Source organism: Zonotrichia leucophrys, chromosome 5, assembly GCF_028769735.1.
Source record: "Zonotrichia leucophrys gambelii isolate GWCS_2022_RI chromosome 5, RI_Zleu_2.0, whole genome shotgun sequence".
NCBI classification, from domain to species: domain Eukaryota; kingdom Metazoa; phylum Chordata; class Aves; order Passeriformes; family Passerellidae; genus Zonotrichia; species Zonotrichia leucophrys.
The window spans coordinates 50180760-50200479 of NC_088175.1; the positions used below are offsets into that span (position 1 = coordinate 50180760).

The window sequence follows — 19720 nt, forward strand, 5'->3', positions numbered from 1 at the left end:
TATTTATAATAATTTATATTCATATTTACATTTACATTTACTTTTTTTTTTGGATAATTTTGCTAATTTGGGTCACCACTTCTATGATATTTTTCTGAGAACAGGGGAAACTGTAGAAGACTGTCTCAGATTAGAAAGTGCACTAACGCACTGTTCAATTATTGAAACTCCCTCTTTATGTTACAGGTGAAAAATACACCTTCTAGCAGCTCAGGAGGCTGAATTGGGTTGAAACAAGAGACCCAAATTGTCTTATCTACTCCATTCTTTCTTAGATGCACTGTCTTAGGTACAGGATATCTAGAACATGGTATTAATCAGTTGATTAGTACTGTAATTAGTAATTAATGGAATGCTATGCTATGAAAAAAAATTTGTTAAGTGCTGCAGAGGAGCACAGGAGGAGCTGAGCCACACCTGCTAACGTGGGGTCACCGGTGGCAGAACAGGACAGGTGAATTCCTCATTGTTGGCTTGACTTGTTCTTTTAAGTAGTAGGACTTCTGCTGTCACAAAATGGGGGGTGAAAAAAAAAAGATGAAGACAGGTAATATATGTTTTTTTTTCTCAGCAGAAGAAAACGTTTCATTTTCATGAAGAACATTTTCATATTTCCTCTATGGAGTTCCAGGTCTAGCAAGAGAGATTTTCAATCCCCCTGTGGGATTAAATGCCCCCTGTGGGAAGGTCCATATCAAGTGGAGGCCCCTTTCTTGCTGTCTTGGCTGAGCTCCAGAGCCTGATCCCACATTCTCCTTGGCTGCAGACCTTCTGGAGAGGAGCAGAATGACCCTGATTCCATCCCAAGCCTCTCCAGGTGTGTCCTGAGTGCCTCCCACCTGCCCCAGAGGTGGAACAGAGAGGTCATGGCCACTGTGATAAACCCAGTAATAACCAGAGAGGCCTTAGGGACATGGGCTCCAGAGAAAAATTCCGTATCTGTACCCCCAGGAGTTATTCATGACTCCATTTTGTGTCCCACCCAGGCTCTGAGAGATAAATGCAGTGAGTACAAAAGGGAGATATCCTTTCAGCTTGTTCCTCTTTGCACTGCACCTTTCCCTTTCACCATTTCTCTGTGGCATCCTGGTTTGTGTGGTGCAGGGACACATCTGGGATCATTCCCCTGGGAAAAATGCCTCACCTCTTCCCCTGTGGGAAAAGAGGAATTCTGCTGAAATTCATCTAAGCTACTAACTTTCTGTTTCTGTTGCTCTCTCCATCAACTGTTTTTTAGATTTTAAAATCACACAGCCTTTCCTTGCCTGTGTTTCTCCTGATTCCTTGGCCTCTTGGAGATAGGAGGAACTTTAAGACATTTTGCATCGTGGCCTTCTGAGGACAGCATATAACCATGGGTGGGATTTTTGGGAAAACCCCAGGTGTATGATGCAAACATTGATCTGAAGTTGTCTTCCCAGAGGAGTTGAAATGCAGCAGTTGCTGATCTTCATGGTGGAGTGGCTCATTCCTGGCACCAGTGTTCTCTCCTCCAGGGACAAATGTCCATGCATTTGGACCATGCATGTCCACTCCATTGTCCATGCCAGGTCCATGGCATTTCCCTAAGGCAGCCACTTCCAGGTTTTATCCCAGGCCTGACCCCTGTGCCTGTCATCTGATTTTGCAAAGTGTTGATCCAGGCACAGCTTGGAGAAAGAGAGAGATCTTTTATCTCCAGGTAACTCAATTCCCAAGGATCTGCTGGGCTGAGTGAGATCCTAACAAGCCTCTGATTGTGAAAGTAATGGGGGGATAAATTCTAAAAGTAGTAGGAGATTTGTCTGAGATCTGTCCTTCAGGCACAAAGTGCAATTCCATCGTGGATATGGGCCAGATATTTCTCCCAGGTACACCAGGCTCCTGTGTAAAATCAGAAGAAACTCCTTGATTTCAAAAACATGTGCTGTGTTACCAAAAAAAAAAAAAAAGGGAGTAAAGTTTTTCCTGGCTATTAAGTTTTTCAGGCTGTTAAGTGAGGATTGAGATATCAAAGGTGTGAAGCAGGTATGCTGACACAGTCTCCAGGTTACCCCCAAATTACCTTTCTATTGTTTTTGTACTCCCTTTCTCCTCTTCTGGACTACCCCTTATCTTTGTGTTTGGTTGTTTTCGAGGCTGTAGTTTACAGTTCTGCATGAGTCTGAATATCCCCATTGTAGCCTGCTTTGAGCCTGCCCCAGACCTGTCCCAGCCACCTGACAGTCATCTAGACCTCACCATTGCACATTTTTCTCTGTTACATTTCTTCTACTGTTTCCTTTTATGGCTTGTGTTGAAAAGGAGTAAGCAACAGAGGGTAAAAAGTTTTTCCTCCTTTAATGTTGCTGCATTCATTGTTTTGAATATTTTCATTCAGTAAACCATTAAGAGATTATCAGAGCACGACAGAAAATAATTTTTTTGGTAATAAGATTGGGCCTGACCTAAATTCACTGGCATTAAAGAAAAGGCTCTTAGTGAATTCCATGGACTTTGAATGAAGGATTAATCCCTTGGTCCTCAGACAGAGAAAAAATTCCTACCAACCTTGGTAGGAATTTAGTAGGAGTAAGGAATTTAGGCACTTGCATATTGAAATATTAATAACGGCAACAACAACAACAACAATAGATCTCAATTATTTAAAGTTTTAACCAAAATACAGAAAATCAAAACTTGTAAACTAGTTTACTGTCTGAAGGGCAATATAGCACTAGCTCACATAGTATGTGTAGAATCAGCTGTGTCATCCTAAAGACCTCAGATAGCTTGTTCATAAACTGCAAAGAAAAGTTACTATAAAAGTGAAAAACATTTCATATGAGTGGATAAAGGGAAAGAGTATTTTACGTGTTTAACATTTCATTTAGGGCTTTCTTTCTGCACGCTTTCATTGGAAATTACCTATATCTCATTCTCCCCACCTGGAAAAGCAACCTGAACTACAGAAGCTGTGAATTTCCTCTCGGGAACTTTCCTCCTCCTCCACCCTGCCTGCATCCTGCTTTTGGGGAGCCACCAGTGCCCAACACAACAAAGAGCACTGCCCGCCCCTATGGACCGGGATAACGTGATGCTGTGTGGTCTGGAAAGTCATTTAAACAAGATTATATTGTTGGCGGGGTGCAGAATCACCCCGCCAGGACAGCACAAAGAAAACAAAATACAGCCGAATGAAATCAATTGGATTTTCGGGGCTCTTCCCGGCGCCAGCAGGTGTGCGGGGACTGCAGCAGGGAGGGGAGGAGAGCCCCGCTCGGAGGATGCCATCAGCGCATCCCAAACCAACACCTCGGCAGCACCGCGCCTGTTTGCCTGGGACCTTCCCACGCTCCGCAGCGGAGCCGGGATGGATTTTTAATTGGAGAAGGAGAAGATTTTTTTTTTTTTTCCTGCTGGGGGCTCCACCCACCGCCTCGGTATTTATTGCTCTACAAATTGTGACTTCCTTCTCCTTCGAGTAACGGGCCGGTCGTAAATCAACGCTGGGAGCGGAGGGGCAGCAGCACATCCTGATTTACAGCCCCATCGCTGCGAGATGGGTGTTTGTGCAGTTTATTACAGCTTAAAGTTGGCGCTTTCAAAGTTTTGCCCTTTTTTTTAATGTTTACACTTAGGTAATACTTAAATAAAAATTGTGTCTCCATAAAGATCTTAGACTTCCGAATATATATATAATATTACATAGATATATTTCCGAATATATATAAAATATATATTATATATAGTATATATACATATATATTATGTATATATGTATATATATATATGTATTATATATATGTATATACATACATACATACATATATATTATATGTATATGTATATATATATATACGTACATATATATATTTTATATATATATATTCCTTTGCAGAGGGCAATTAGTTCAGAGTACGAGTGCTTCACGTGCTTACAAGGATAAAAACTGTCTCTGTCTCAAATATTCGCTTTCGCCCAATGGCTTTGCAGGAGAAACTCTTGGTTTATGGCTGAACTGAGAGAAGACTTCGAAATACTACGTTAGCAGAAAAAAAAAAAAAAAGAAAAAAAAAAGAAAAAAAAAAAGAAAAAAAAGATCAGATCCCTACCGCGTTCCATTTAACATCACACACTTCTAGCGAATTAGAAGATCATTATCAGCCGTAATTCTGATTTAGTTAGGTACGGTCTAGAGCCTCTTCTCCCCCCACCACGTGAAGCGTCAGACTCGAACCGCTCTCTGATTATTACTTTGGGGCTACAGGGAGCTCTGGGGGCATAATTAAAAATATTTCCAGAAAGACTCGGTGGACCACATCTGACGTCGCAGGCCCTGTTAGAACCAGACCACATCAAAGGGACCCTTTTTGTTTTCAGAAATGGTCACCAGACAAACTTAAAATATACAAGAGTTGGGCTTATGTTTTATTGTAGAGATGTCTGAGCGGAGCGAAACGATTTTGGGAGCGCTGCTCCGGGTGGGACGGGGTAGTTAGGGCCCTTTGATATTTCCGTGGGGGTCGGGTGGGTTTCGTTTGAAAAGGGGACCATTAATGATGGACCTGTGAGTGTTCCCCTCCCTAACAAGCGGAATCCACATCGCTCGGGAAGCCCGAGATGCCCAGGGCGGAAAGATTTGCGGCTGATGGCGCTAATTATGAAAATGTGATCAAGATGGAAACAATTTGAGCAAAAGTCATTAGCGTGTTACTCTTCCACCCACCGGTCTTTGGGGTTTATTGCTGCGGCGGGGGGCGGCAGGAGGATCTTGCGGGACTGGCGTGGGGGTGCTTGCAGAGCGCTAATGAAAATGCCCTGCGAATCCCGAACCGGAAAACGTCAGATGCGCATCCACGGGGCGATGCACCAGCCTCGGGACAGAGCCCGGGTTTGCTCTTAGGAGATCGCTGTAATTATAGGCAGTAATTGCGCTTTATCTTCCCTTCAAGCGGTGCCGGTGAAAGCACCTTTCAGGAGACTCGTGGCACGCCAAGAGTTATTTTTCTGTTGCCACAGTTGTCTCGTAGCCCATCAGAGGTTACGCGTACCCAGGAGACGATTTACGGAGCATCCCCGAGAGGAAGGTTTTCCACAGAGGTTCTTCTTTTGGGAGAGACTAGAGGATTTGGCCCGCAAGCAACACCCCTCACCCTCCAAAAACTGGGGTCCTGCAAGTTTAAGATTTTCATTTCTTTACTTGCATACACTGCTTTTATAGCTTCCAATGGATACACCGGGACCACACGGCAGTGGCATTGTAGGAGAACAGCAATAAAGAATTAATTGTACAAACATTTATCATCCCCAGATCAAACTCTCCTCGTGAGGCTGGGGCTTAACTTGCGGAGAAGAAAAGGGGGAGGAAGGGTGGTAATGGCGGAGAGGGTGCTTGTGGGGATTTTTTTTGTGTGTTTCCTTTTATTCCAGACGACTGTATAATGAAAATCCTTTTAGCCTTGAAGAACTACTAAATATTAAGCACAGCTTAAAACAGGGAGTAGCTTTCGAGACGGTTTCATCCTCCTACCATTCCTTTTAGGAAAAGGTCGTACCCCTTCCCTTATTTTCCCGCTAGTAAAAGCTTCCCTTTTAAAAGTAGTCTTTAACGTGTAAGAAAATCCCCCTGCTCTACATAGGAAGGTATTTAAAAAAATTTATAGACCTCTTCATGTTCGCCAGTTCCGGGAAAAAAAAAATTATATTGATCAAGGTCAAACGCTCGAATTGTGACGTGACTCACTTCAAAGGTGTATTTGTGTGCCCTTCGAGCACATTAATACTAATTATCTCTCAAACACTTCCCCAAAACTCCTACTGCCTGTTTCAGATGCAAATCTAATTAACGAGCTGCCTTTGAGGAGCACGCAGGGACAGCGTAATTCACGGAGCTGTTGAACCTTTTGCCTTCTTTTATATTTATTTATAGGTAGCTCCATCCTCTTTTGAAAGCGTAGGCAGTGGTGTGAAGCGACAGGGTAGCGAGGGCAGCTCCGCGCCAGCTAATGAGACTTTCCAGGAGTCAAGGAAAAGGATTAGCCACGACTTCTTGCAAATGCGCTAGGGGATGTACATCAGAACACTCGCCTTACTTTGCCTAAGTTAATTTGGGAATGATTAAATCGTGAAAGCTCTATCTAAACAACGCCTAATAGTCCCTAAGAGCGAGCTGAATGATTTGGGAATGGCTGTTTGTGCTGCTCACCGGGGGCAGAGCAGGGCACCCGCACACGCACGGCGAATCCCGACTGCGAGCCCGGGGGTTCTCTGCCCCCAGCGCCTCCCGGGGAGCCGGGACCCGCACCCCCTCCTCACTCCTCTGCCTTTAACACTCCCCAAAGCCTCCTCCCGAGGATGGAGCATCATCATCCCCGTCCATCCCCATGCTCGGCTCGGCGGAGGGTCCGCGGGGCGGGCGGCCCCCGTGCGGGGGTGTGCGGTGTGAGAGAGAGAGAGAGAGGGAGATGCTGTGTAATTTTATCCACGCTGCACTCTGGGAGTTCACACGAGACTGATACCTTTTGCCTCCTCTCTGCTCCGTATCAATTGGTCGCAGATCGGGCTATTGTTGCAGGAAGCTCCTTTTATTTCTATGCTCCGTCGATCAACTATTTTCCCCCCAGTCTCCTGCCGAAATTCAGCGGCTCCCTCCTTCTCTCCCTCCCTCCCTCTCTCTCTCCCTCCTTGCCTCTCTGTCTCACGCATGCCGTCTGTCTATCTGGGAATCCAAGGAGAAGGCTGATCACGGCAGCTGCGTGTAACACAAACAGCTGGGACTCTTCGGTGCCCTTTGCCGATGTCTATTGATTTAAGTAAATCTGAGACAGATAAAAGGGCCCGGATCGAGGCTGATAAAACCCCGCCGATGCTGCGCGGCTCGCAGCAGCGTGCGCTCGGCATCTCCAGAGCGCTGCAGGCAAGACGCCTTTAATGGGAGCCCTGGTGCCTCTCGCTGCGAGCCTCGCTCTCCCCGGCAGACCCAGCGCCGCGGCCACCATGCCACGATGGTTATAACCTGGATCCTGTTCCTGGCCCTGCTGCAGGAGCCGCGCTGCCCGGGCCGGGCCGCGGCCGTGCCCGAGCCCTCCGGAGCCGCGCCCCGGCCGCGCCGGGATGCGGGGGGACGCGGCGGTGTCTACGAGCACCTCGGGGGAGCGCCCCGCCGCAGGAAGCTCTACTGTGCCACCAGGTACCACCTGCAGATCCACCCCAGCGGCAGGATCAACGGCACCCTGGAGAAGAACAGCGCCTTCAGTGAGTACCGCGCTCGCCTGGCCCCGCACCGCTGCCCCGGGCCGGGAATGGGGATCCCTCGCCCGCATCAGCGGCGCTGCCCCGGCCGCTGGACGGCACCGACGGGGCGGTGGCGAAGCTGCTCCTGCCCCGCTCTGCCCGGGATTAATTGTACAAAATTACAATTGCCTCCTCGGCGGGCACCTGGGCATCTCCCATCTGTGTCCCCCTCCCCTCCTCTCCCTTCGCCTCGGCATCCCGGGGGCCGCCCCGATGGCTCTTTCGGACCCGCGGCTCCCCTGTCCCGGGGCTGGCAGCATCCCCGGCCCTCGAACCGGGCGGGAACGCCCTGCAGGGTGCGGGGACCCGACGGCCGGCCCAGGGCGGCGATGCCCATGGGGCAGGAGGAGACCCCCAAAGTCACAATTTCCCCTATGGGGACTGCGACCCTGCCCTGCGCAGCCCGGCCGAGCTGTCACTGGGCTCCCTGTCCCCTGCCCAGCACCTCCCGGGCCCATCCCGGAGCCCTCTGGAGCTGCCCTTGGGTCCCCGTCCCGCCCCAGCGTGGCTCCCGCGTTGCTAAATCACATCTGTCCCTGTGACATGTGCCGGGCAGCGGCGGTAATTAGCATGAAAGCGGATCTGTCGGGAGCGAGGGGTTTTTTGCGAGGGCGGCAGGAGGGAGGAGAGCGGGGCTCAGCACCGAGGGAGTCCCCGCCGCCCCAGGATGCGCAAATCCCGCCCGGTGATGGCACACAGAGATAGGGAGACCTCAGGGATGCGTCTGAAGTCCATAAAGGAAAACCACTATTTCCTAGAGAAGTCCCCCCTCGCTGTCACGGCCCGGAGGAGGCATCCTTCAGCGGCCAACCGGTGCCTGATTCAAACCAGCTGTGCCAAACCCAGCCCAGCTCTCCCAGAGCTCCCAGCAATCCAGCTCTGCACACGGGACTTAGAACCCAGCTCTGCCTTCAGGCTTCCCCTAAGGCAGCAGGGGGTTTGGGTGCCAGGGTCACCTCTCACTCTCAAGCACTCATAGAAAGTACAGAGCCATCAGGATGTGGCTGGAGAGCTGAGAGCAGGGTCTGAGCAAGCCTGATGGAGAGCCATGCACATGAAACAGCATCCTCTGGGTCATCTGTGCCTCCATGGGTGTCCTGGCACCTTTGGCTGGACATTTGGGCAGGTGTTGCACCACTTCTGGTGTTGCAGGATCCCGTGTTGGATGGCCTGAAAACGTCCTCCCTTTTAACTTGTCTCAGACAGTCATACAGCCCTTGTCTGGATGGGCAGCACTGCCTTCCTAAATCTCAAGAGCCTTTCATGATTATGTTCATGGCAGCCTTGCTCAGGCTCACCCTCTGGAGACCTCAGCAAGGGCTTTGTCCTGAAATGGGAAGCTTGTGACTGGCTCCAATAAGTCAAGAGCTCTTGTGTTCCTAAGCATTAGAAGGGATGTAAAGTTTTTTATGCACATATAGGATTAAGTGAACCTCTAGTTCAGTGTCGGATCTTTTTCATTTTTGAAAGAGGTCAATCTCAATCAGACATCTTGGGGTTTCTTGTCCACCTTGTCTTGAACAATTCCCACATCATCCTTGCTTTGTATAGTTTCAAATAATAATAATTTCTTTCAAATAATAATAATTTCATTCATGTGATTGCCTTGATTCTTGTGTGAGCAAGTGGTAGCTGTGAGACCACACTCCTCAGGTAAGCAGCCATGCAAATACATCTCAAAAAATTGCACCTGAGCAGTAACACATCTCTTGATTCTGTTTCAAGGTATTCTGGAGATAACTGCTGTGGATGTTGGAATCGTTGCCATCAAGGGCCTGTTCTCTGGCAGATACCTGGCCATGAACAAGAGGGGAAGACTTTATGCATCAGTAAGTTTTACTGAGGCCTGGCCTGTCATTTCCTGTGGGGGGGAAATGGGTCTAGTGGGGAGCACTGATTTCTTATAAATCCACATTTCTGGAGAAGAGTAAAGCTACAAGAGGTTTTTGCCTGGAATTCTTACAGCCAACCAGTGAGTGTATTCTTAAAAGTGGGGAAAAAGCAGTGTTCTTACCTTCTTACTGCCTGGACAGCTTCAGGTATGTGGAATGTCAGAATTGTCCGTGTTTTATATGGATCTTGGATGGCAGCAGAGACAGGCCAGGTAAAGAGAGTCCACAAGTAACTGAGCATTGGTGCTGCAGGAAAGCAGCCTCCTGATGGGAGTTTCCTTGCACAGAGCTTATGGCTGGGCAGTGGAAGAATTTGCAGTACTAAAAGGCAGGGCTATGCAAGGAAAGCAAAAAGGAGAATGTGCTAGAAGATAAAGGTGAAAATAAACACCTTATTTTACTCCTTTAACCTAATTTTTTTTCCTTAATCTGTGAGATAAAATCTGGGGTGTGCTGATATAAGTGGGAGCCTTGCCTCCTCAGCCCAGACAGTATCTCCCCATAGTGAATAAAATACTTCAGCTTAGACTTTTTCACACTCAGGGACATACCAGGGCACGTTTTGTCAGCGTGTGCCTGCACACTTTATCTCCCTGCTTGAATTTCTTCCACTGTCTTTGATTACATCCCAGCAATCTTGTGATCTCTCACTGCAGGACAGCCCAAACTGTGCAGTTTCCCCATGAATCCTGGGGCATGGAAGCAGGTTTGAAAAGGGGAAATATGGTGGAGGTGAAATTTACTCCCTCCTAGAAGTCATTAGATGTAATTCTGTTGATTTGGGCAGCAGGGCATACCCTTGAGGGATGTGATCTTTCCCCATGAGGACCCAGCCTAGGTGACACAATCAACTCTGTCCCTCCCCACGTTGACACCTTTAGCTCCAGCTTTTCAGGAATGTTCCGGCACTGTTTACCACCCAGTTTCTTTAATGTGCCTCATGTGATGCTCTCTGATTAAGGGGGCTGTGTGTAAAGATGAGTGTTCTTTGCTACTGTAGAGAACCACACTGCAAACGATTTTGGCCAAGGAAAATGCAGCTGAAGAGGAATAAGGGCATGGTAGCTCTGCTTGCCAAAGTTAAGGCAGAATATTAAGCAGAAGTTAATATTCTGATTGAAATGGGTATATTTTTCAATGAACCTCCTCCATCAGTTCAGAGCCAGCATCTGCCGCAAAGAAATTATTTGGAAGGATGATTTTTTCAAGTTCTTTCTCATCTTTCTCTCTTTCTTCTTCAAAATAGGGGTTTTCCCTTCAGATTATTTACACTGAATTAAAATAAGACTAAACAAATTCTGAGCAAAAAGCTCCTCTCCTAAAGTGCAGAAAAGCCAGGAGCAGGACAGCTCTGAGACTCCTTTTTTCCTGGATTTCTCTTTCTGGTGGTAGGAGCATCAGGCCATCTCCTGATTGTTCATTCTCTGGTTTGTTCATCTGTCATGTGCCAAAGAACATCAGCCATGGGAGGTTTCTCTGTAACTTGAAAAGATAATTTTCCCCTTCCAGCTCAAGTTTGAGAGAGGCTGATTCAGGCTTGTGTTTCAGGGAATGATGCTCCATTCCAGCTTTTTTCACAGGAGCAGGAAGGGATGAGGGCTCAGCTCAGGAGAAACTTCTTGTCTTTGCTTGCCTGACTTCACTGCTATCACTAGCCCAAGATCCTGTGCAAGGCCCCTGTTTAAAAAACCTGACTAATTCAGGGATAATTATCCAAGGAGCATTTTATGAAATGGAATTGGAATAACTCCATTACCCCTCACTTCACCCATTTCCCCACGTCAACAAGATGGGTTTGTTGAGTCTGCAGAATTTATCCTGTGTGATAAACCCTTCCCAGGCAGAAGGGAGGCAGGCAGCAGGACAAGCCCACCTACATCTGGTGGCTGTGTGGGCTCCAGCCCCACAGCATCTGAGAGCCTTGTCCTCGCAAGGGAGGGCGCTTCCGCTGCACAGCTGGGAATCCAGGACATGTGGAGTCCTTTAAAACCTTGTTCAACCCCCATCAGTGTTTCTGGAGAGTGAGCAGCACTAAAGACAAGCTGCTCACGGGGTCTAGGGCTTCTCAGGCTATCTGTGTCCTTTCCACGCCCTCCAGACAAGGAAAAATCAAACCCCACGGTGCTGGTTCCTTTCTGCCTCTGCGCTTCACGCATTTTAGATGCTGAAATCTCAATCCCACAGGTGCAGCAAGGATGGGTTTGGAGTTAAGGAAGGATGGGCAGTGTGGGAACTCCTTTGTCTGTGCTGGTTCTCCTGCTCCCAGGGAGCGGGAAGGAGTTCCTCGTGCCAGGCTTTTGCAGAGAGCTCTCTCAGTCAAGGAGCAGGTGAAAAGGGGCAATTTTGGGCAGATCATGTGAAATGTGAGCAAGTGGGATGGGTGTATATTGTGCCTTACAGTTTGTGATAAAGGAGCAGCCTGGCATTTTGGAGGAGCACACTGGTAGGCAGAGTGTGCTTTCAATTTCATAAATTTCATAAATTTCAAGAAGTTCCATAAAGGTATGTTTTACTGCTCAAATATCCAGTCTGAACTGGATGGAACAGACTCCAAGTGTTTCTAATGACTAATACACAAATTGAAGAGACACACTTTACACTACACTGTAGGATTTTACCTTTTCAATAGATGGCAGAGGTTGATAGGCAGCAATTAAATAATCTGTCCAGTTTCACAGCTGCATTAAATTCATATGCGCATAAAAAAATTGCAGCTGAACAACTGAACAATCAGTAGAGCTATTCACCCCTATTCACATGCCACCTTTTTGTTTTCAGTTTGGTTTTGGGGCTGCTCCCTATGGTCTCTGGTGCACAGAGTGCTCACACTGCTGACAGAGATCACCTTGCTCAGGCTCAGTGCTTCCCTCCTGCCTTCTGGGGTTTTCTTACCAAGTGTGTTCCTGTCCTTGTCCTAAAACTGAGGAGAGTCTGGCTTAAGATTTTTTTGTCGCCACATTTCTCTTCACAGAGAAAAGCAAGGCACAATTCTTCCCAAGAATATTTCTGGGTTTCACATTCTCTGAGCCTCAGAGAAAAGAAAATCAATTCTTAATCTCATTTGCTCTGCCTGTGTTTGTGCCAAAGTAGAGTGCAACATGGAGATTGTTTACCCAGAGTGATGGGATTTTGTTTCCTTGGCCTGTCAGGGCCAAGTGTGTGTGTGTGTGTCAGGATTGTTGGGGGACAGTCACGAGATTCTGTGCAGTGGAGTGCTTGGCAGATTCAGTTCAGATGTAATGTAAAATAGTATAGAATAATAATATAATATAATATAATATAATATAATATAATATAATATAATATAATATAATATAATATAATATAATATAATATAATATAATATAATATAATATAATATAATATAATATAATATAATATAATATAATATAATATAGCAATAGCATAATAAAGCAATTAATTAGCCTTCTGATAAGATGGAGTCCTCCTCATAATTCTCTCCCCTTCGTCGGGGATAAATAGTATAATAAATAAAAATATAATATCATATCTTATAACAATAGTATAATAAATTGATTAATTAATGTATAATGTATAATATATTATATATTATATAGTATATAGAATATAGTATATAGAATACAGAATATAGAATATAGTATATAGCATATAGAATATACTTACTTTTTTATATTAGATATTTATATATAATATAATATATAATGATATATGATAGAATATAATAATGTAATTAATTAGCCTTCCTATACGATGGAGTGCTCCTCATCATTCTCCCCCCTTCGTCGGGGGTGAAAACATCCCCTATATTTATATTTTTCCCCATGTTTCCTCCCCAGGAGAGCTACAACGCCGAGTGTGAGTTTGTGGAGCGCATCCACGAGCTGGGCTACAACACGTACGCCTCGCGGCTGTACCGCACCGTGCCCGGCCGGGCGGGCAGCCGGCGCAGAGCCAGCGCAGAGAGACTCTGGTACCTCTCCATCAACGGCAAGGGGCGACCCCGCCGGGGCTTCAAGACCCGCAGGACACAGAAATCCTCTCTCTTTCTGCCCAGGGTGCTGGACAACAAAGACCACGAGATGGTCCGGCTGTTCCACGGCAGCGCCAAATTCCGGGAGAGTCTCCTGAGGGCGCCCAGCAGGAACCAGCGCAGGAGGAGAGGGCACTGATGGAGCTGCTGGTGGGGCTGGCAGGGACTGAGCCTTCAGAGAGCTACCAAAGGACTCACAGCTGTGATTGTACCAGGGGCATGAACACTGACAGGTTTTATACTCTCTGTGATAGAACCAAACCCCACATCGCTTGCTTGTAGCTGTTGTAGGTTTGTTACCTGTGGGGAAGGAGATGGGAGGTAAGCTGAGGCACAGTGAAAGGTAGATCAGCTGGGTGTAATAATTTTGCAATGACATTCATGCTTTCTTTTCTTAAAAAAAAAATCATTCAATATTCATTTCGAACGTATTTTCATTCTAACCTGCCATAGGCTATTATCTCAGTGTTGCCCTCCCAGACCATATGGATATTTAACACTTACCAAATTCATGTCCACAGAGAAGGTACAGTGCTTTCATGGCTCTTCTGGCCTTGAGAGGCTACATTCTTATTTTTACATAATATAGGAGTTAGAAAGCTGGTGGTTTGTTTCTTTTAATTTACATATATTTATTTTTATTTTATGACCACCCATTATCAATTATACTTTTTCCAAGACTGTCCAAGAAAAGTAGGACTGTCAGCTACTTCAAACATTTCAATAGACCTGCACATTACCAGATTATGTTTGGCCTTGTGCTCTTCATTTCCCAGAGTTAGGCCCTAATAGTTGAGAGCTGGAAAAAGGAAAGATTGCAATGAAATAAATGCTCCATCTGAATTTAACAAAAGATCTGTAAGTTAAATCTGACATTACAGAGAAACAGACAGATTTGAATCCCATTGCTGGTCATATTGAAAAAAGAGTTCTTGTGGGCTGCTTTTGAATAGACCCATTTAAATGTGCTCATTTAAAACTAGGTAGGGAAAAATCTTCCTTTCAGGAGGAGATGAAATCTGTGAGAGAGAGAAGTAAGATGAGTTCACAGAATGAGGTGACCAAGCCTGGGTTTAGCACTGCTTACATCTCCATAAAGGTAAAACCAGAAAGGTGTTTTTATACCAAATAATGTGTTCCATTCCTTCCACCCTCCTATCTTTTCTGTAAAATTCTAAAAGAAGGAGGAAAGTATGTTTCAATAAGAAAGTCAAAGTTCCTTGATCTCTGTTCTTTTTTGTACTAAAATAATGTAAAAAGCCCTTTCAATGATGTACATTAAATAATGGTGCACACAGAATAGACCTAGGTTTAAAGAAGAGCAGGGAAAACCATGACCCATGGCTCCCAAATTTTCCAAAATAACAAAAAATAGTTTTTACAAAATAACAAAAATGGGATCTTCATGGAGTTAACCAGGCAGCCTCATGTCAGGAGCCACTGTGCAAAGATGAAACAGAGAGACTGAAGAGGAAGCAGAAAAATTCAGGTTTTCTCTTTGTTCACTGTCCTGCCAACCACACAGGGCCCAAACTGCTGCAGGATCCAAGGTGCCTTCTGAAAGGGAAGAAAATTAAGTTTTGCCTCCTGGGCATCAGGGCTGTTTTGGGGACACTCTTGGTTCTGCCAGCTCCCTGTCCAACTCCCAATTGCACTTCCACTGGAGGTGGGAGATGACTGGGCAGGAAAGGGGGATACAGGAGCCCTCCCAGCTCTCCAGCTCCAGGAGCAAAATGCAAGGGAAGGAAAGTGTCAGCAAGAAAAGATCACATACAGTTGAAGGCTGAGAGACACTGTTTCCCTCAGGTGTAATTTCTAAATAAATAATGAAAGGTATTTATTTGATCACTCTCAGATTTACTTGACCTCAACTTGTAGCAAAAGCACAATCCATTCTCAGCTTTCTCTCCCCTAAAATTGCTGTTAATGTAAAGTTAATGACTACTGTCTGCTTCAGATGTTTTTGATAAACCTGATGGTCTGAAGAAAATGACCAAACTCATGTTTCCCATGACACAAAGAAGCATCCTCACCCCTGCTCCAAGTCCATTTCCTATCAAACCTTTGCTCTTCGCTCCCAGCTTTTCTCAAGGGCAAGGGTTTTTTTGTGCTAGCTGTATCCCTTGCTTTGCAGCACCTCTTTTGTTACCATTTTTTCCCCTAGTTCTTTTCCCCTGCCTCTCTTTTCCAGATGGCCCAGCTCCCTACCATAAAGGATCAGCAGTGGGTGATACAGGAATATCACTAATTACAAAACACCTTCCTACTCCTGCCTTTGTTTAGAGCTGTATTTCATGCTTGTGGGAATACTGTTTAAACAATTTTCCCATAGGAAATCACAACAAAGTTAAGCTTAACACATGAATTAAATTCTTATTTTGGTGTTAGATTTTGTCCCAGCAAAGCCTAAAATGCTATCACTGTAAAAGAAAGGAGAAGGGAAACAAAAGAAAAAATAATTAACTCATTGGACACAATGTCATTCTAACTACTGTAGGTAAGTGATGATTTTCACATCAACCTAAAACAATTTCATCCACATTCTTAGGATTTTTCTTTGCTCAGTCTCATTGCAGCAATTCAAAGGAGATGGCTATGGGATTTGGCTTCTTTTTTTTTTTTTCTATCTTTTAAGAAACATTAATGTTCTTGTTGAAATGCTTTTCATTACAGACATTCATTGCTTAATATTCTTTTAGCAACCTTGAATTCCACAGTTCCCAGACACTGACAGCCTGAAATCCTATTCATGACAATGATCCCAGTTGTATTTTATATCCCATTTTATTCATTTTGACCAGAACCACAGTGGATGCCTTAGAGGAGGAAGTATATTTGAGCTATTTTCTCCTTAGGATTAAAACATCAAGAAGTATCTCCTCTCTTAAAAGTTCCTTGAGTGAATCCACACCTTTCCATTGTACAGGAACTTTTTCTTTTGTGTTTTTTGAGGAAGATGCAAACTTTACCTCTTTGGGGGCTCCAGATATTCTGCAAACTTCACAAACTTCAGAGCACAAAGCTATTGCTGTTCTCACCCTGGTGCCAGGAGAGGATGCTCACCACAATTTCATTCATTCCCTTCTGCTCTGGATGACCCTGCTTGGATCCTTGGACCCTCCAGGGCTCCCATCCACCAACCTGTCTGTGATTCAGTGATCAGCTGTCCTTAATTCAAACTGATTATTGGTTTGGAGTCCAGCTCCCTCTCCCAGCCCCTCTGATTTCTCTCCATTCACCAAGGCTGCTCAGTTTGGGATCAGCAGTTCTCCAGCCCTCTCCAACCATCTGCTGTACTAACTTTCTGTTCTCTCCCTTAAATTCACTTTCAGTACAGCTGCCCAATTGGAAGGTATGAACAAGAATGGAGCAGCTGGTGTGTGTACTTCCAAAAATTGTGCTCTTCTGCACCATCTCTTTCCCACACTCTACAAGGTTCCTCTTCTTCATCCCCTTCACCTCCTCCCCATGGCAAAAATCTTTCCATTTGTGCCATTTCTAGCACTTGTAGAACCATTTCCTCAGAGTTTTGTACTTTTAAAAAACATTTTTCTGCAGAAATTGTAAAAAATTATGCAATTTATTTATTTATTTATTTTTACTTTTCCACTCACTGACACATTACTCAAACAAGGCTTGAAAGTCATTATCTTTTCATGAGGTAAAGGACAGTGAATTGAGGGATTTTGGCAAAATTTTCATTTACTTGCTTCCAGACAGAAGATACACACCCTGGTCTGTGACTTCTTGATTTTTATCTGGAGCAGAATTTTAGTTCTAAAAAAATTTTTAGCCCATCATAGCTCTGTTCACCAACCTCATGTAAAGTATCCTGGCCTTTGGTGTTTGTGTTGGGACTTTTGTGGCTGTCTCTTGGTAAAAAGCAAGAGCTGTGCTTGAAACACAAACAGTTCCCCCATGCCAAAGAACTAAGCCAAAAGGCAGGAATTGTTTCCCAATTTACTCACACCTTTTTTTCTCCACTTTCTAAGCATGGATTTCCCTTCTCTTTGACCATCAATAATTTGCCATCCTGAGATTATATTCTGGTAATTCTGTGATATTTCTGGCTCTTTGTTTCACCACTTTATAGAGGTCTGATATTGGCTTCTACAAGCCCTGCTCCTATTTCCTGTTTCCCTCAGCAACAGCAGCAGTGAAATCCATTTGTATTTGGAAACTGCTTCACAGTTATTTCCCCAACATTTCTCAAGGTAATCTTATTTAATTCCAATGAATGTACAAAATCTGTTTTTCTCAGTCACCACAAGCATGAAAATAATGCTAGAAGGGAAGTTTTGTTCATACTCTTTACTAACCAGCCCCAAAACCCTCTCTGTTCCGAGTCCTTTTGTGAGCTCTTGGATTTCCTGCTTTGCTTCCTGACATTTCCACTTTCTTCTCTGCTTTTCTTCCACAGATGTACAACCCTCTGGAAAACAAAAGGCAAAGAAATCCCTTTGGCCACACTGGTCCTCCCTTTGGATACTTGCTCATGGGGCTGGTGGTGGAATGGGGCCGGTGTTAGTTCAACTATTCAGTGGAGAAGGCTTAAGAGTGTCCTATAATTGTCTGAAACAAGGATGTGGTTACACCCCCAGCTTTCAGAAGGTTTTCTCCCATCCAGAGCAGCTCAGGATGAGAAAAATCTCTACAACAAAGCTGTTACAATAGTTGATGTTCACCATCATAACTTTGATTCACAGCCTCATCTGTAAATATGAACTCAGAGGAGCAGAAAAGTAAATATATTAAAATTGCAGCAAGGGAGGGCAATATATGAGATATCCCAGAAAAATGCCTTTGAATAACATCTCTTTGAGTTGCATTGAAAATCTTTCACCTGAGCACCCTGCCACCAGTGGGCACTGACATCCAAAATCTCCTTCAGACCTAAACAATAACCTCAGAAAATAAAGCTGTTAACAACAACAATGAAAACTTTGAATCCTAGTGCTCATTTTTGTCTGATGCAAAGCACAAGATTCTTCATACTTGGATGCCCGTGTATCTCATAGAAACATGGAATTTTCCTCTGGAAAAAAATGTATAACATTAAAAATCAGGAATCCTTTTTCTGCCTCAAAAGCTGAGGAAGAGCACTAAAAGAGAGAAGTTTGCAATGTACCTCCCCAAAAATGAATACAGACAAATTAAGCCAAACCTTTCTAAGGTTATTTGTAACAAAATCACCAATTGCCACATTGATACAGCAAAGATATTTACACCTTTGGACTCAAAGCAAATGAGATTCCACATAACTTTACATTCCTGGAATTGAAATGCTCCAATATTCATTTCAATATTAATTACCAGTGACATGCTGAAGGCCTTGTAAAGGGAGGCATTCAGTTAGGACAGCTGTTTATGCATTATTGATGTGCAGAATTGTTTTCTAAGGATAGAAAGTATATCAACTTATTACTCTGCCAAAAAAGATTTTGATAGGAACTGCTGAGATCTGTCTTATCAAAATAATCTGTGCACAGAGGGACCTCACTGACAGCTTTTCTTCTTCTCCTTCTTGGAATGCAAAATATTTTTCTCGGTAATAAATATAGCATCTTTCTACTGGCCACAAAAGAAATATCTTTTAACAGGAAAATACACCAGCAAAAGGCCTTTCCAGCCCAAATTATTCCATGGTTCTCTGTGGAGAGGTGAGGCAGAGGGGAAGGATGCCAACTTGCCAAACCAGGAGATTGCAAAGGGCATCTCCCCATGAGCCAGATCCTGGCAGATATTCCTGCATTTTCTGGAGCTGAACAAGAGGATGTGAAATGTCTTCAGTCAGTCCTCAGCTGCTTCTGCTCTCCTCTGTACAGATCCTCAGGGACTGAAGAATTCTTGGTTTTCCTCTGTTCCATTAATGGCATTTTAAAAAATTATCATGGATTCCTCGCTGCTGCCAGGAGGGGTTTTCCGAGCAGTGAACTCTTTGGTTTGTCCCCATGAAAATTTAGCTGCAAGATGAGCAATGTGAGGGAGGTCTCCTCCTCTATGGTTGTTTCTCATGTTTTTCACTTTATGGTAAGTGAGAAATGAATCTGTAGAAAATTTTCAAAGTTTGATAGAAGGCTTATATAGTATGTATTTGTATACAAACTTGAAGATAAGTTGAATTGTAACATCTGTGTTGTCTCAGCCTTCACATAAGACTGAAAACAGAAGTTTTTAAAACACCTCTCAATTGCCCCATCTCTGGGTCAGAAAAGGATTTGACCCTGGTACATAGCCTGAGAAGGCACCTGGGATGGGAAATGGAAGTTCTCACCCTTTTCCATGATGTGGACACAACCATTAAACACAAACAGACCCAAGGGCGAAAACATTGCCAGCTGCAGATGTCCCTTTTTTATTGTGGCCCATTTTTTTAAGATGACAGCAAAAAGAAGTGACCAGTTCATAAAATATGAAAAAATTTGACCCCAAAATATTTCATGAATAAAAACAGGCACAAAAATATCTAGGTGTAAAAATTTGACTTGAATTTGACTTATTTTTCTCCAATTTTAGGCCAAAATATTTTTTTTTTATAAGCAAAAGGTGCCTTGTTTTTTTG

At 44.5% G+C, this 19720-nt stretch overlaps 1 protein-coding gene across 2 annotated transcripts; it reads left to right on the forward strand.

The window, feature by feature from the left end:
- Positions 1–5851: 5851 nt before the first annotated feature.
- FGF3 (fibroblast growth factor 3) lies at positions 5852–13506 on the forward strand. 2 transcript variants are annotated; one of them, XM_064714523.1, is made up of 4 exons: positions 5852–7215; positions 8980–9083; positions 12965–13098; positions 13183–13506. In XM_064714523.1, exons 1-4 carry the CDS (start codon positions 6966–6968, stop codon positions 13295–13297), a joined length of 603 nt encoding a protein of 200 aa, XP_064570593.1. In that variant the 5' UTR covers positions 5852–6965; the 3' UTR covers positions 13298–13506. The 2 variants fall into 2 exon arrangements, with proteins under 2 accessions (XP_064570593.1, XP_064570592.1); XM_064714522.1 differs by having other exon boundaries at positions 12965–13506.
- The last annotated feature ends 6214 nt before the right edge of the window (positions 13507–19720 follow it).

Coding starts and splice junctions, on each gene's coding strand:
- FGF3 (XM_064714522.1), top strand. CDS start 6,966: ATGGTTATAACCTGGATCCTGTTCCTGGCCCTGCTGCAGGAGCCGCGC. Junction 7,216..8,979: donor GGAGAAGAACAGCGCCTTCA/GTGAGTACCGCG, acceptor TTCTGTTTCAAG/GTATTCTGGAGATAACTGCT. Junction 9,084..12,964: donor GGGGAAGACTTTATGCATCA/GTAAGTTTTACT, acceptor TTTCCTCCCCAG/GAGAGCTACAACGCCGAGTG.